The 16,645-nt window shown below is 27.9% G+C and overlaps 2 protein-coding genes across 2 annotated transcripts; one reads left to right on the plus strand and one right to left on the minus strand.

Annotated features, from left to right (window-relative positions):
- The first annotated feature begins 7,308 nt into the window (after nucleotides 1-7,308).
- Nucleotides 7,309-9,233, plus strand: LOC107172544 (ninjurin-B-like). Its single transcript, XM_015522834.2, has 2 exons — nucleotides 7,309-7,943; nucleotides 8,825-9,233. The coding sequence occupies exons 1-2, from the start codon at nucleotides 7,626-7,628 to the stop codon at nucleotides 8,999-9,001; spliced, it is 495 nt and encodes a 164-aa protein (XP_015378320.1). The 5' UTR covers nucleotides 7,309-7,625; the 3' UTR covers nucleotides 9,002-9,233.
- On the minus strand, nucleotides 8,578-16,645 carry LOC107162520 (uncharacterized). Its single transcript, XM_089219996.1, has 3 exons — nucleotides 16,221-16,645; nucleotides 13,671-15,110; nucleotides 8,578-11,479 (listed from the first exon to the last, which is right to left on the minus strand). Exons 2-3 carry the CDS (start codon nucleotides 15,063-15,065, stop codon nucleotides 10,520-10,522), a joined length of 2,355 nt encoding a protein of 784 aa, XP_089076122.1. The 5' UTR covers nucleotides 15,066-15,110; nucleotides 16,221-16,645; the 3' UTR covers nucleotides 8,578-10,519.

The raw sequence follows: 16,645 nt of genomic DNA on the forward strand, positions 1-16,645 counted from the left end.
CTACAGGCTCAGTAGTTAAAAACTTTTACAAGTTTGGAGTAGAAAAAACTAAACATATATTTTTATATGAAGCTCTTGCTTATGACAAGGTGAACCAACGTGGGTTTACTGTGACTAATATGTTAAGTGAAAAACATAATAATTCCACTATTTTTATATGGTTATCTGAATGGTTAAACTGTAATGTTCAACCACCTAAAGAAACAGTATGTGATATGTCATTAGCGCTACTGTCAGCCATAAGTCATTGTTTCACTCAGTACTCATCATTGAATGATTATATTAACGTTTGTGCTGATTTGGTTTTAAATGAATTACCACTCCAAAAATCTCGTTGGCTACCAAGGTATGTATAGCATAAATCAATTAAAATGCATGAGTGTCCTTTATTTTAATTAACTATTCTGTATTATACAAGTATGTAACTATAATGAAATATTATCATCTGAGTGAAAGAGGTAGTGGCTGTTTTACGATGATGTTAATTTTTTTTTGTGTACAGCTTTCTGACCAAAAATGTTTATACTACCTATACATAAAGATAAACTCAATACCTTTCCTGAGATCTAATTGGACTCAGATTTTACTTCGAGGGTGTCGTTTATAAATATTAAAACTTTTGTTTTACTCAGCGCTTGAGAGCTTGACATATTTTTAATTGAAATGTATGTATTATTGGTATTCGGCATAATAACACGTTAATCATTAGACGTTTAATCCCCCAAAAACATATTTATGATTCATTTATTTTCTTCGAAGATGAAAAATATAAAGTAGCATACTACGTTTACTCACTGAACCTGAGAACGAATTGATTTTATACCGATAATATACTCTTTTTCTTAGAAACTTTTTTCGAATATGATGACTTGAAATTTTTGCAAAGTTTAAAAAGACACCACTATCCAAAAACACCACTTTTTAAGTTTTAGATTCTGAGTGGAACGAAAAATGTATTGATTTTACAATGATGTGTGTTTTTTTTTTTATTTTTTTTTTTTTGTGTCTGTCATCACCTTTTAGGACAGTAAAAGTGCTTGGATTTTCTTAAATAGTATCTTTTCTGATAGGAAAATGAATCTAGTTGGTACTTTGGGGGGTTAAAAGTAAAAATTTTTCAATAGTATTCAAAAGCGCCGGGAAAAACAAAAGAAAAATTAAGGAAAAACGGGAATTTTTACACAAAATCTGTTTTCGGAAATATCGATTTTGGTTTTTGGTGTAATTCTTAAAAAAATGACGTTAGATACATGAAATTTTGACTGAATGTTTATATTAGCATATTCTATACACCATAAAATTTTAAAAATATTTTGACTCATTTTGAGCTGTTTACGGACATTGTCAGTTTTCAATATTTTTAGTTTTTTTTCTCTATAAATACCAATAAAAATTATTATTAAAATTATTATTATTTGTTGGGCGAAAAAGCTTGAAAATTTAATACAAGACTCCTGATATAATGCTATAATATCAGTCATAAAATATTAAAAATACATAGGCACACATTTTTTTTATAGGCATTTGAAGTTCAAATTTTGACAAAATTTATCAAAATATCGAAAATTATCAATCACTGTAATTAAAAAATTATAAAATGTTCAGTTATTAAAACTAAGGATTGACAATTTAAAACAAAGATCCTCATAAATAGTTCATGCTGTAACCAAAAAATCTAAAAAATACATAAACACAGTTTTTTTTTTACAGACATTTTAAATTCAAATTTGGAAGAAATGCTTAATATTTATGTTCTTTTACCCAGACTGACATACAGTCTCCGCTCAGAATCGTTTTTCTTATACAATGATATTATATCATTGAATTCAAAATTAATACCTTCCATTATACAGTGACCCCTGGTAACCTACTGTACAGCAGAGCGACATCCACTTACCCACTTTTTTATTTTATTTTATTTGATTATTAATAATTTTTAAATAATTTTATAAATTTTACATAACAGTTATTTAATAATATTTATAGTTTTTTACAGCTTGTCCAATAAATACATTTAGTTGTACTTAACTTTGCTATAAACAGTGTTTGGCATTAGGTTTATTAAATCTCATCTAAATATTTTTTTAATATTCGTCAGTTATTTTATCTAGATAATAAAAATCTTTTAAGATTATAGTCAGATAATTTTTGCCTGAAATTATATTATTATTTCATCTAGATTATGGATGATTGTATTGGAAAATAAATATTAGTTATTTATGCCTAACACATGGTTATAATTATTGTTATTAATATGTTTAGTAATTTATTATTTTATTTAAGATGTTTCATAAGAGTGGACGTTGCACATTTTATTAAGTTATTAACTAAATGGCAACCACTGAAAACAGTATCCAAACGTGTCAGGGAAGTCATTCTTCGAGTAATTGGACTTATGGTGAAATGTCAAAATATTTTGGATTTAAGAAAAATTTTGATTTCTCTTTTTATTGTAATTACAAATGAAACTGATGGATCTGACATAAACACTGGATTAGCTACTCCGTGTGATACACATAAAAAAGAATTGATAAACTTTACATCAACAGGTTGTTTAAATAAACATTTTACAAAAAATAAACAAGGAAATATTGAATTTTATGAATTGGTATGTTTTAAGGTACTATAAATGAAGACGAAGAAATAATGTTCAATGATGCACAGGAATCCATACTGGAAGAAGAACATGAGAATATCGAGAATATCGAGGACGGTCTACTTGGATACAATCCATTCCAAACCTGGGCTGAGAACATTTATGAAGAAAGCAAGCATTATTTAAAAGAAGGAACAGGGATAAATGCCATGTATTTACCGACATTGGTTCAATATATTATAAAATGCATGAAACTCTTGCCTCTATGGTCAGCTATTATGGTTCCAATATATGGGTATGGTGATGAAACTGCTAGTTCGGCCGCAGTAGAGTCGAGTTTCAAAAAACTTAAGACCATCACCTTTAAACAAGACAATTTACCAATTTCAATTGAAGACTTTTTACCTCGTCATATTTCTTCACTAAAAGGAGCATCTCTAATCCACTCAACAAAAAATTCACTAGCATCAAACAACAATGACGATATCAATAGACAATCTTATATAAATTCTCAAACAGGAAACAAAGAACATATAGAAATTTGTCAGAATTTGGAAGAAGTTGAAAACACAAACATGCTATCTGAACAGGAAAATGATTTTTTGATAATTCCTGAACAATCAAATTGTCCACTGTGCTCTGAAGGTATGGATACAGGAGCACATAAATGTTTTTACTGTGGAATACCTGTTCATGCAATTTCCACATGCTCAACTTGTGTACCTGGTAATGATGACATGCGAGTTTGCCACATGTGTTCATTTGTAGAAACTAATGAGGAGAATAACGCATGTGAAACTTGGAGTAGGAAAAATAAGAAACAACGAAAAACTAATTCGTACCTACAACCTAATCCACATTTAAGACATTTGAATTTAAATAACTCTAGACAAATTAAATCATTACCAATTCTAAAAAATGGCTCCCGTTCAGAAGAACTTAAAAGTTGTAAATCTAAAGTGACACAAGGAAAAATCATACTAACAAATACATGTGCATTTGACTCATTGGCTTCATTAATTATGGTATAATATAAACTTGACTATCGTTATATATATATATTCATTTTTGAATTGTTGTAAAAGTCTATATTATATATTTTTCAGGTATCATACTGTGATAGCAAACCATATTCCGAGAAAATTGATTCTATTGTTCAAAGTCAATTTCTGAATTTTATTTCGAAAATCCTAAAGAATGGTATTACGTCTTCAACATATACAGAACGAGCTGATATTATAATTAACAAGTTGAATCCGGAATTAAAAATGATGGAATATAACACAACGTTGGCTATTTGTGATTCTACTATGGGTAACGTTATACATTCAATGTTAACAGAATTTCCAACTATAAAAGAAACGATACGGTGTACATCGAATTGTCAAACAAAATATAATACTCTAGTGTATTTGACTTATCAAACGGAAGATGGTCATATAAACAATTTACAACAATTTATTGATAATCGCCAACCCACTGAACAATCACAATGTACTCAAGAGGTGTCTGGAATCTATTGTGATGGGATGAAACAAATAATATCTGAATTCTCAGATATGCATCTGTTTATAGATGTCCTTCATTGGGAAGGTAATCTTCTTTATATATTAAAGTAAATAAATACATTTTAGGAGTATCATGTATGATGATGAAGTAGGGAATAAACGTTATTAGCAAAAATCATAACAATTTTCATATTTAATATCCGGTCAATGATTGTAACATAGTGAAACGAAATCGATTTTATATACTATCTAGATACCTTATATTAACCACTTCTATTATCACCTCTAAAAACATTTTAATTAAATTATATTTTGTGTAGATAAACTAATTATTATTTTAACGCCAAACCGTTATCAATACAAACACAACTATACTATTAGTATTGTTATACTTATTATAAAAATAAAATGAATATGTTGAACTTTGATAAAAACAAAAAAAAATATATACTTTGCTATTTTATGTGTATTGTGTATAGATACATAATATTAATAGTACGAAGAGAAAAATTACTGTACAACAACTTCTTTGAATTTATACACACTGAATTATATTTTATAATATTATTGCAGGAGAAAAGGCAATTTCTAAAGATCGCAGCTGTGAAGCAGCTGCTCAGGTAAAGGAAAAGTTATGTGATATTCCACAAATTATATTGCATAACTCAAAAACCTATGAGCTTAGAGGAGTACTCAGCTTCAAAGCCGGAAAATCTAAATTGAGAAATTCAACAGGGCATTATTGTGCCTTCGCAAAACGAGGGTCAAGCAACTGGGAACAATTTGATGACATGAAAAAAAAACCAATTCCTGTCAAAGACACAAAAGTTGTGAATTGCGAATTTCTTGTATACACAATATAATAAATTTTAAAAGTTTAATTTTTTTAAATTTTTAAATTTTTTTTTTTTAATGCATTATATTCAAAAATATTATTGAAAAACGATCAATTTTATCATGGTTTTTATAAACCCACACCAAATGATCCGGCTAATATTGTCATATCCTTTTTGGATGGGATGTTTTACTTTAATATCCTAAAACTTGTGAACGATACCTTACATCTCCTTAACAATAAAATTACGATTAGGTCACAACGATGTTAATAAACTGACCATACCATATATTATTCTGTCTTTTACGTTTTTCTAATTTAATTAATTCAATGATGTTTTATTGATCATGGTTAATTATTTTTTTTAAAACTTAAAAATGTGTTATCAATAAATTACTAATTATTATTATTACACACACTATTACTATAATATTAAATATAATCTTGGACATTTAACATAATATTATAATCTGTTTGCGCATACTTACTCGTATCCTTTTTCTTAGAATTAAAAATATTCAAAATGAAGAACTTACCTCAATTAGAGCTGCTATTCACGGCTGTTAGGTTTTTAGCCCAAGTCCACCACAAATAAATGTTTTCAAATGGCAAGTACACTAAAGGTATAAAAATTAGTATCGATAGGTTTTCTTAGCATTATAGGTTGCTTTGAAGCGGTTGAACGCAATTTCGGGGGCCAAGGAGGGGCGCACAAATTTTCATTTCGGTCACACAAATTCACTCTAATCGCGCACTAATTTTTGGTAAAAAAAAATTCCCGAAAAGTCGATTATTCGCCCTCGAGGGGGGGCTGGGGAAATGGTCAAAACGGTTGAACGCAATTTCGGGGGCCAAGGAGGGGCGCACAAATTTTCATTTCGGTCACACAAATTCACTCTAATCGCGCACTAATTTTTGGTAAAAAAAAATTCCCGAAAAGTCGATTATTCGCCCTCGAGGGGGTGCTGGGGAAATGGTCAAAACGGTTGAACGCAATTTCGGGGGCCAAGGAGGGGCGCACAAATTTTCATTTCGGTCACACAAATTCACTCTAATCGCGCACTAATTTTTGGTAAAAAAAAATTCCCGAAAAGTCGATTATTCGCCCTCGAGGGGGGGCTGGGGAAATGGTCAAAACGGTTGAACGCGATTTCGGGGGCCAAGGAGGGGCGCACAAATTTTCATTTCGGTCACACAAATTCACTCTAATCGCGCACTAATTTTTGGTAAAAAAAAATTCCCGAAAAGTCGATTATTCGCCCTCGAGGGGGGGCTGGGGAAATGGTCAAAACGGTTGAACGCGATTTCGGGGGCCAAGGAGGGGCGCACAAATTTTCATTTCGGTCACACAAATTCACTCTAATCGCGCACTAATTTTTGGTAAAAAAAAATTCCCGAAAAGTCGATTATTCGCCCTCGAGGGGGGGCTGGGGAAATGGTCAAAACGGTTGAACGCGATTTCGGGGGCCAAGGAGGGGCGCACAAATTTTCATTTCGGTCACACAAATTCACTCTAATCGCGCACTAATTTTTGGTAAAAAAAAATTCCCGAAAAGTAGGTTTTTTACACTTAGGGGGGGCCGGAGAACATTTCTTCAGCCCCCCCAAAGATTTTTTGGATTTGTCCAAAATCCTTTATCGCACAAATTTTGAAAATGTTCGCACAAATTTACACAAATTACACACTAATTATTGGTGAATAATAAACAAAGGTTTTCAAACTTGGAGGGGCTGGTGAAATGTACGTCAGTATTAGTGCAAATAATAACGAAGAAAGATGTCCTCCCTGTGGAACGCCAAATGGTACATTGATGATACCAAACTTTACACCAAAAAAACTAATACAAATTGCTAGAAAATCTAGGCTGTCAGTGGTTGTTGATCGATCTGGGCGAAAACCATGTTGTTCATCAATTAGAATAGAATTAATTATTGCTGTAATAGAACGTAAGACTAATGATTTAAATAGCTTTACTATTATGTGACTTGATATCGATATCGGTCTATGGTTTGTAACATTGGAACTATCACCATTCACCAGACTTAAATATTGATTTAACAGCAATAAGTTTGAATAAATCTGGTTAGATATCTTCATCTAGTGATTTTTGAAAAACAATCCATAATGGATAAGATATAAATGCACGCATCATATACAAAAATTAACCTGAAATACTATCAGGTCCTACTGATTTCATACTACGTAAATTAGTTTATTATACATATAAAATATTAGATATTTAAGTGTATAAGTGTATTACAAATAAGATATAAATTCAAAGCGTTTACTATAAGTTTTCATGTTATAAAAATTGTAAAGTAAAATTTATAAAAATGACATCACTTCAATATCGTATAATTTATACTAATGTCTAAATGTCCTCGATAAGAAAATAAAAAACAATTATTATTTATCATAAATTATTGTTAGCCGTCACCATTGTCGGTCGTATCACTCGTACTTGATTCTCAGATATTATGGTGTATCTTTTGCGGTGTCCCACACGTCCTGTTTTATCTCACAGCGCAGTAATGACAGTAATAACTAATATAAGTATATCGGTGACCCATATTATAATATATTAACAACAACAACAATAACGACAACGACAACAACAACAACAACAATAATAATAATGGTGTTCAACTATGTATACGATATTATTATAATACACGATTGAATTTTATGCTTACATTACATGGATTTCACTCAATAATGATGGAGGAAACGATTATTACGGAGGACACCAGTCTGGAAATGGATGATGGTAAAAACGACGACGAAAATAGTAAGCGTTCCACCACTCGTCTGTTGTCCAGGTCGTTGAGCAAGGTAAGTAATGTTACGTATGACACCAAGAAGAACATGGCGCAGGGGATGATGGACATCGCGCTACTCACAGCCAACGCTAATCAACTACGATACATACTAGAGTTCCGCGGGGTCAACTCTACAAATTTCATTATACTGTTGGTGCTGATTGCGTGCAGCCTCATATTACAAGTAGGAACTATAATAAGTATAATACATTTATTACGGTGTTAAATAAACACTGGAAAGTCGAGTGCTTAATACTTATACGTAAAGCCACGTGTGTTCAAAAATGCAGTTAGATTTTAATCAAGGGGCTTAAATTGTATTAGATAGATTTTAAATTTAAACAGATAAACGAATTCAATACTTTAAAAAAATGTATTTTTGTGCATGAATTCAATACGATAAAATATAAAAATTGTTAATAGCAAACAATTCAAACATAATATTTTTGACGGCTTGCGATATTTTAAACATTTTTTTTTAATATCTTTAATATTTTATAAAAACAATTTAACAAACGTTTAATTGTTGAAATATCATTAACCAATCCAAAAATAGAATTCAATTTTTAAATAATTTTAAAATTATACCAATTATTTTGGACAAAAAACTATGCTATTATAAAACCGCATCTCGAATAAATTATAGAAATCAAATCAGCTAATGTACAAGTACCTACCTAATGCACCTTCTTTATCTTAAAAAATTAAGAAGGAGTTAGGTACATAGTAGTTGTAATTATTCAATTTTCAAGCATTTTGAGTAAGCATTATCATTTTTATCAACACTTTACAATAAAAAAAAAAAAAATAGATTAAAATATTAGTAATAATATTTAAAAAAATGTATTGAGCACAAAAAATGATAATTTGAATAAACGTAGAATGGTACAAGTTTCAACAGTTAATATTTTTTTAAATTATAACAAACAAATATAACTGTTTATCAAAATGTATAAAAAATGTAATATACCCAGCATAATGTTCTAACTGTTACCTATATCTGTATTATGGAATTATTTTCTATACTTTAACTGTTTATTGTGTTGCTTATGGCTCACGTTGTAGGTGATTGTTGGAACTTGTCTCATATTCAAAGGTCGGATGACTTGTATCAGTTGCAGCACGTCCAATGAAATAACCAAAGTGGATACCATCAAATTAAACAACTATGTAGTCCTCGGAGTGTTTCTTATAACTGTCATCAACATATTCATCGCAGCATTTACAGTAGTACCGACTTAACATTATACTTAACACAATATGGTAGCTCACTGCACACTACCAACAAAATGTTATCTATAGTGTAGAGTGCAGTAGTACTTGATTCGTGATCTTTACAGTTATATAACTTTGTTGTTTAATAAATTAACAATTATATTATACTTATTATATAAGAAACATCCATACTCTATGGCACAATTTGCTAATAAATATGTATTGGATTTCAAGTAATAAATTCAATTAAAAATATAAATGGAGTTAAAATTGCATTTTTATATTATATTTCAATTAAAAAAAGATTACAGTATAGTAAGTATAAAATAAAGTACAAAATAATTTATACATTAACTAGGGGTGGAAAATGTTTGAGAAATGAAACTAAAAAAAAATAGTATAAACAAAAAACATAAATCAACGATTTAAAATGTATTTGTAAAAACAAAATTTAAATACTCTAGTAAGTAGTAGAAGAATTAAAATTATTCAAAGTATTATGTCTGTCTATACAAACACATTGTTTTGTGATGAGTATAATTATTTTAAGTATTTCACAGTTAAAATTAATTTTTACAAGCCCTAAGGATAACAACATAAAAAATTCTAGATAATATTAATTTAAATTACAATCATAATCCCCAATAAAAATATATCATAATCATCATAGTTATTTTAAGTATTCTTATAAACATTAATTTAACAAAATATTAATACTGTTGTTAAAGTAATTTTTTTTAAATATTGTATGAAAAGAAATTGTTTTTAAATATGTATTTAAAATTTTAGATAAAATATTTCAAAATGTTTACAAAAAAGGAGAAAAATAAAAATGATATCTAACCCCTGATATAAATCATTTAATAATAAGTGAGTAATTTGAAATTATTAAAAAATACAGACATAATATTTAATAGATGAATTATTTTTACCATTATTTTATCACAAAATCTTAGAGAATTAAATATACATTAAGAAGTAAATAATATTATGTAAAAGAAAAACACATTTAAAAAAATAAATAAATTTTAAATGTATTATAAAACATTTCATTAAATTTAGCTGTTTAAAAGATATATTATTCTTTTCTTCAGGTTGAAATTCTGCATAAGTAGTAATGAAGTCTTAAATTTTTTCTAACTATTAACTTTATACAAATGTAATTATTATCTCGCAGGGAAACATATGTTTGCATATTTATCTTTATTAGTTTAAAAAGAAGCTAGGCAATAAATACATTTAAATCTTAGCTAAATGAGTTGGTTGAATGAGTTATAGAAAATCAATGTACACTGTACAGTTATTTGTTATGTACAATTATTTAAATTATTTAATACAATTTATGTATTCAAATTTGTTTAAATTTATTTAATGAATATGTTTTTAGTGTATATAATTTTTGGGCCCAACTAATAATATATTTCTTGAGTTTATCTTAATACCTATTTAAATATTTATTTAAAAAAATATTTTCCTAGTCTAAAATAAATAATTATATATTAAATTACTACCTGATTAATAGAATTTCCATTATCGTTTTAAATTTTAAATAAAAGAATCCACAGACACTATATCATAGTCAAAGTTTGAATCATAATCATCATTCTCGTTAACTACAGGAATGATTTGAACAGAATTATCATCATTGTCATCTTCCAAAGACATTGCCTCATCAATATCAGACATTGTATGGACATAAATTGTTTGGACATTGTCATCTATAAACGAAGTCTGATAATCATTGAAATCTTCATCTAATTGATCTGCCATTTCACTAAGTCCTAGATCATTTTCATCTTCAAGAGGTACATCTAGCTGAAATTGCTGTGATACTCTTATTGGTGAGTATATGTGTTTCATTTCTTTTTTTGGAGTATCTAAGTCAAATGATTTTTCCGATTTTGGAGGATCAGGATCACTCTTTGAAGCACAAGAATAATTCAACTCTGTAAGTTTTTCCTTTTTACTAGAATGCCCATATTGATTAAATATTGAATGATCACCTAACGGCTTTAAATAATCAAATTTGATTGTTTTGTCAGAGTTTGAAATTCTTGAATTGTATATCTTTCTATCTTTTATGTTAATTGCGTTGATTTTTAAATTTTCAATATTTTTTGGACCAGTATTTATTTTCACTCCAATATCTGTACTATCAACATAGAGAGAATCTATCTGCTCGATTTTAGTGTCCATGAATGTATTTTCATCTGTAGAATATTGAGTTTCAATTATAACTTCTTCAATTCCAGACTCAATATCATATTTTTCTTCTTCTGTTAATGTGTCCATTTCGTTCAATAAAACATTTTCTTCTACTTCATTAGCTGAGTATTCTTCTTCCAAATCTTCAGGAGTGACATTTTGGGTTCTAATTATATTGACGATTTGCCGATCAATAATTTTTTTCAAATGTTGACATTTCTTTAAAAGCTTGTTACGTCTACCAAAAACATCATTTTCATAATGTTGAATCAGTTCTTTTACACCACCTTTTACACCAACCTGAAATGAATCATAAAACTTTGATTAATTTATAAAATTAATTATTACATTTTTTTTTTCATTTAAAATAATAATTCCTTTATTAGTTGGATTAATTTATAAGTTATAAAAGTTTAAAAAGGAATAAAAAATAAATTATGGTTTTTTAAAGTAAGGTATAGTCAGAAGAAAACTATAATACATTTGATTTTATTATAGGTAATTTTAGGTTATTCGGCTAAATTCATTAAGATGAAGGTCTTAATTACATTAGATACATTTTCCAACAAGTTAAACTGTTTAATAAAAATTGAAAATAATTAGTTTTTAAATAAGTATTTAATTATAGTGAGATATGCAAACAAAAAAAAAATTAATAAAATTTTTGGCATAATTATGTACTTTAAATTGTAGTCATCAAGTGTATTTTAACAACAATACATTTTATAGTATTAGATTTTGAGTTGAATGATGAATTTTTCAAATTATTTAAGTTAGAAATTCATAGAAATGTTTCTATTTATTTCTAAGTTTTGAAAATTTAATGAAAGATTCTACATAATTTTTTCTACATTTCACTAAAAAAAAAAAAATAGTTGAAAGTCTTAGAGTTTGAAGTTAAACAATAGATATTCACTCATAAATTAAAAAATTTTGATAGATCGATTTACTTCTTTTGTTCAAAAACTAATAAGCATAGGCACCTATTTGAAATTTTTGCCAAATGTATATTTTAACATTTTCTATCCCTAAGCATACAATTTCCATGGTCAGATTTTACCACCATACTAAGATATTGTACATCTAAACTATGGCTTTAACACTGGGGATCACTCCCACCCCCACTTCGCCACATGGTATAGAAATATATCTCTATGTATCCTACCTTTACCCTTGTTTCACAACCTTAATCTCTCCAGAAAAAGTATATCTTCATTCTCCTGTCTTCGTTTTGGCCACACACTATTCTCTTTCCATACTTTTCAATCTTTGAATGATTCTCCTCTCTACACACTACACAATGACCCTATGGTTTGTGACATTAGCCACCTAATTTTCTCATAAAATTTTTTCCTTTTAAAATTTCCCAATATTCCTATCGATACTAAAAATATCTTTTCAACCTAATAAAAAATATTATTTTGTACATTTTATCCTTTTTCAACCAAACAGTCTTTTTAAGCTAATCAGACATCTTTTCTTTCTTATTTGTAAATAGCTTATTTATATCTTGTATTTAATTTCACTCAATTGTTGAAACTAATTTTATACCTATTTTTTTAATGTCAATGTTTTTTTGTTGAGTTTAAATACTTGAAAAATATAAAGGTTCATTATTATAGTAGAGAAATATTAAAGCTACATTATGCAAAATTTTTAACTATAAGTATTTAGTTGTTAAAATCTCATAAATTAAAAAAAAAGTATTTAGTTAGTTCAAATTTTGACGAAATTCATCAAAATCTCAAAAATTATTTTGTAGTTGTAAATTCATAAAATGTTCAATTTTTAAAGTTATGGGTTAAAAATTTAAAACAAAGATTTCCTCAAATAGTTCACTGAAACCAAAGAATCTAAAAAATATATTAAGATATTTTTTTTACAGTAATTCTAAGTTAAAATTTCAATAAAATTATTTTTATTAGGTTAGGTATAAATATATACATATATATTTGTTTTTAATAGAATATTGTTTTTTATACAATATCTATCATTAATCTTGATAAATAATTTGGATGGCTGATAGATGACTAAACCTGTGGCTGATTAAATATTCTATAGGCAGTTAGTTATTCATTCTGTTTTGTTCATTTGTGAATATTATTATATACATATATTTTAAATTTTTGTGGTAAAGAAAAATTCTAAGATGCACATTAAACGGTTTTTTTTATATACTTATATTAGAGCTTAATATCATGTTCTTAAGTTTTATACCTAAGTTCAAATCATGATTATAATATAATATCCACCATCATTAACAAACTATGGACTAAATGAACCTTTAGTATGCTATATTTACATTGGCACTTAGATAACGCAGACCCTCTTTCTATATTTTTAACAGTTTTTTTATGTACTTTTCTTATATTTTTTTAATATATTGTTAATAATTGTAATGTCTTGCTTTTTTATTATAATGCAATAGTAATTGGTCAAATACCACATGCAATTAAAATAAATAAAATAGATAAAAAAATATTATGCTCACTTCTTGAAGACTATTATCAATTGGATCAATACTATCTGGAAATGGGTTGTCTGCTTGAATATCAAAATGTTTTTTCATAATAACAGCCAATTTTTTTACATAGTCAATAGCTACATCTGCTAATACATATAAGCTCTCTTCATTAGCTATACTAAATCCCGCATGAGCTGTGAATACTACAGATCGTTTTACCATTATTTTATTCCAGTCATCGCGATCAATTTGATACTCCCATTCTGAAATACCATTTGCAAATCTAAGCCGTTCGTTTGCAGTAAACTTTCGATGTGTTTGTTCAATTTGAGGAATAGGAGGCAATTGCTTGTATTCGACCAATCCTGTTGGATCGTCAGGTGTTTTTAAAATTTTTAAAGCTAGAAGATCCAACTCATTATAATATTCATTAAGATCAATATTGTACATTATATCGGGGTTAACAATATCTGGATCTTCTACAAAACAGTTAGAAAGTTCAGTATTTTCAGTTTCTGGTTCTTCATCAGTATTTTTTAAGTGTGTATTTTCTAATAAATATTCTTTTAAACAATCACAGTCTTCTAACTTTGATATTTTAATATCTTGGTTTAGTTCATTATTCTCTTGTTTATCATTAACATTCAAAAATGATTTTTTGTAAAAATGACTTATAAGTAGTATTTGTTGTTCTTTACTCAAATTAATATCAGGTGAATCAAATAAATTAGGAAATTTACGAGATGGAAAAACACAAGAAGGGCCAGGTATGCTGGTTGAACATGATGGACCATGTATGCTGGTTGAACTTGATGAATCAGATAAATTTACTGAAGATGATGGACTAGGTACATTGGTTGAACCTGATGGACTGGGTATGCTCGTTGAACATGATAGGTTTGGTACGTCTGAACGTGGTGGGTGATTTAATTTGTTTAAACTTGAATTAGTCAAATGTTGTAGATGTTTAATCGTTTTTACAGATGATAAATCTGATTTTTCTTTAGTTTTTTTGACACTAGAAATTGGTTCATGTGTTTTAGAGTTAATGGTTGTGTTTTTCATTTTTTTAGTAACCATATTAAGTGATTTTGGATTAGTATTTATATACTTCTTATAATACTCCTTAGAAGGTGGGACACGACAATCAGATTCAATAGAGTGATCACTATCTTCATCAATTAACCAGTCATCTTCTCCTATATCACACAACGAAATTTCTGCCATTAAACGCATATTGCCAGGCATTATTTGATCTTCTCCGTCAATGTCAACTTCATCTTCATAATCAACATAAACATTATTTTCTTCGATTTTTTTTACAGCGACATATTCCACTTCATTAAAATCTACTTTTTGATCTGGGACTTTTTCATTAGGCATGTTTACAGTGCATGATTCCTTTTCATAATTAAGTTCCATAATTCAATGAAGTAAAATATAAATAATTTTAATGACCAGTATGACCTAAAACAAAAGTAAAAGCAATTTAAGTATATATTGTTAGTTATAATAATCAACAGAAAATAATCTTATTAGAAAAAAAAACATAAATAATATCACTATGAAATGATTTAGTTTAGTAAATAATCAATATTAATCAATATTGATAGTCATTTAACCATTAAATTAGTCGATTCGATTAAAATAAATATATCTTATTGATATCAGTGATCAGTTGGTTTTTACCACAATAACATTCCATAGTCATTTTGACACTTAGTAAGTAATGGACAGGGCTCGTAAGTTAATGCATTTTCATTTTTTTTTTGCCACATCAGAAAATATGCTAAGTGAAATACAAATCAGTTTCATAACAATGACAATACAAATTTAAAGTTTTATAGTGTATGTTTTGGCATATAGATGATTTTTTAGGTTTATTGTAAATTTATGTGAATTCAGCAAAATTGTTTTTCATGGAAGTTCAAAAAAAGTTAGATCAATAAATGCTTAAATTTGTTCTTATTGTGTATAGTTTAACATTTTTTATGTATATAAATGCATTTTTTTCTCCAGTTTTTAGTGCATAAATAGGTTAGTAGGTGTACATACAATTTACAAAAATTAACCTATTTTATACTATATTTGACGATTTGACAAATGGTATGCAATAAAGGTATAAAAACAAGGTAAGCTTAGTTAGCACCAAGTCAAACCTAAGAAAAATAAAATATTCAGAATTTAAGACACAATTCTTTTATAAATATGAGATTGATATAAATGAGGATAAAATTATGGTCAAATAGTAAGGACTGAAACCACTCTTAAACTTCATAATTTCTAAAAAAAAATAATAACCTGAATACCCAATATTAGGGAAATAATTAATGTTTTGGGTCAAATTAAATTAAATTAATGGGAAATCAGTAATCATTTCAATTTGTAGACATTGTATGATATCCTCTGATTTTAGATGAAGTCAGTAATGAACAAAGATTGGATAGGCACATGGCAAATTTGTATTTTATATTTGTACACATTGAAGGCTACACGAACACAATCAAACCACTAATAAAATACAAAATTTAAATATTATATTTATACAAGCAAGCAAATCTAAAACAAATAACATACCAATTACTTTTGAAGTATTCTGGGATATTGATTGAGAAGTTAGAAAATAATTGTAATCTTCACTTAAGATAAATCCTAGGATCTGGTTTTTAATTAAAGTTTAGATTTGGAACATCCAAACATTGAAAGGAAACATCTCGATTATTATTATTTTTGATTAATTGACAACCACCGATATCTAGGGCCTAGGCTCTAGACGGCGGCTGACGAAAGATGAAGATCGAAATGCCTGATCCCGGAAGTATAGGGAATACTTCATAAGTTCAAAACGTTAAGTGTTTCTGTCTGTTAAGTTAAATAACCGACACTTTGACAGTACGATAACATAGTCACACAGAATTCACACTATTCACAGATGAATAAATTATAAAAATTAATATCATGAACATGAATATTAGAGAATAGAGATAAGGAGACAACTCCGT

This window comes from Diuraphis noxia, unplaced genomic scaffold, assembly GCF_037042655.1.
Source record: "Diuraphis noxia isolate RWA-SAM2 unplaced genomic scaffold, SU_Dnox_SAM2 contig0002, whole genome shotgun sequence".
NCBI lineage: Eukaryota > Metazoa > Arthropoda > Insecta > Hemiptera > Aphididae > Diuraphis > Diuraphis noxia.

What these genes read in the sequence shown, in the direction of transcription:
- LOC107172544 (XM_015522834.2), top strand. Translation starts at nt 7,626, where the DNA reads ATGCTTACATTACATGGATTTCACTCAATAATGATGGAGGAAACGATT. An exon ending in CGTGCAGCCTCATATTACAA is followed by an intron (nt 7,944 to 8,824) that starts GTAGGAACTATA and finishes CTCACGTTGTAG; the next exon opens with GTGATTGTTGGAACTTGTCT.
- LOC107162520 (XM_089219996.1), bottom strand. Translation starts at nt 15,065, where the DNA reads ATGGAACTTAATTATGAAAAGGAATCATGCACTGTAAACATGCCTAAT. An exon ending in TTGATAATAGTCTTCAAGAA is followed by an intron (nt 11,480 to 13,670) that starts GTGAGCATAATA and finishes GATTCATTTCAG; the next exon opens with GTTGGTGTAAAAGGTGGTGT.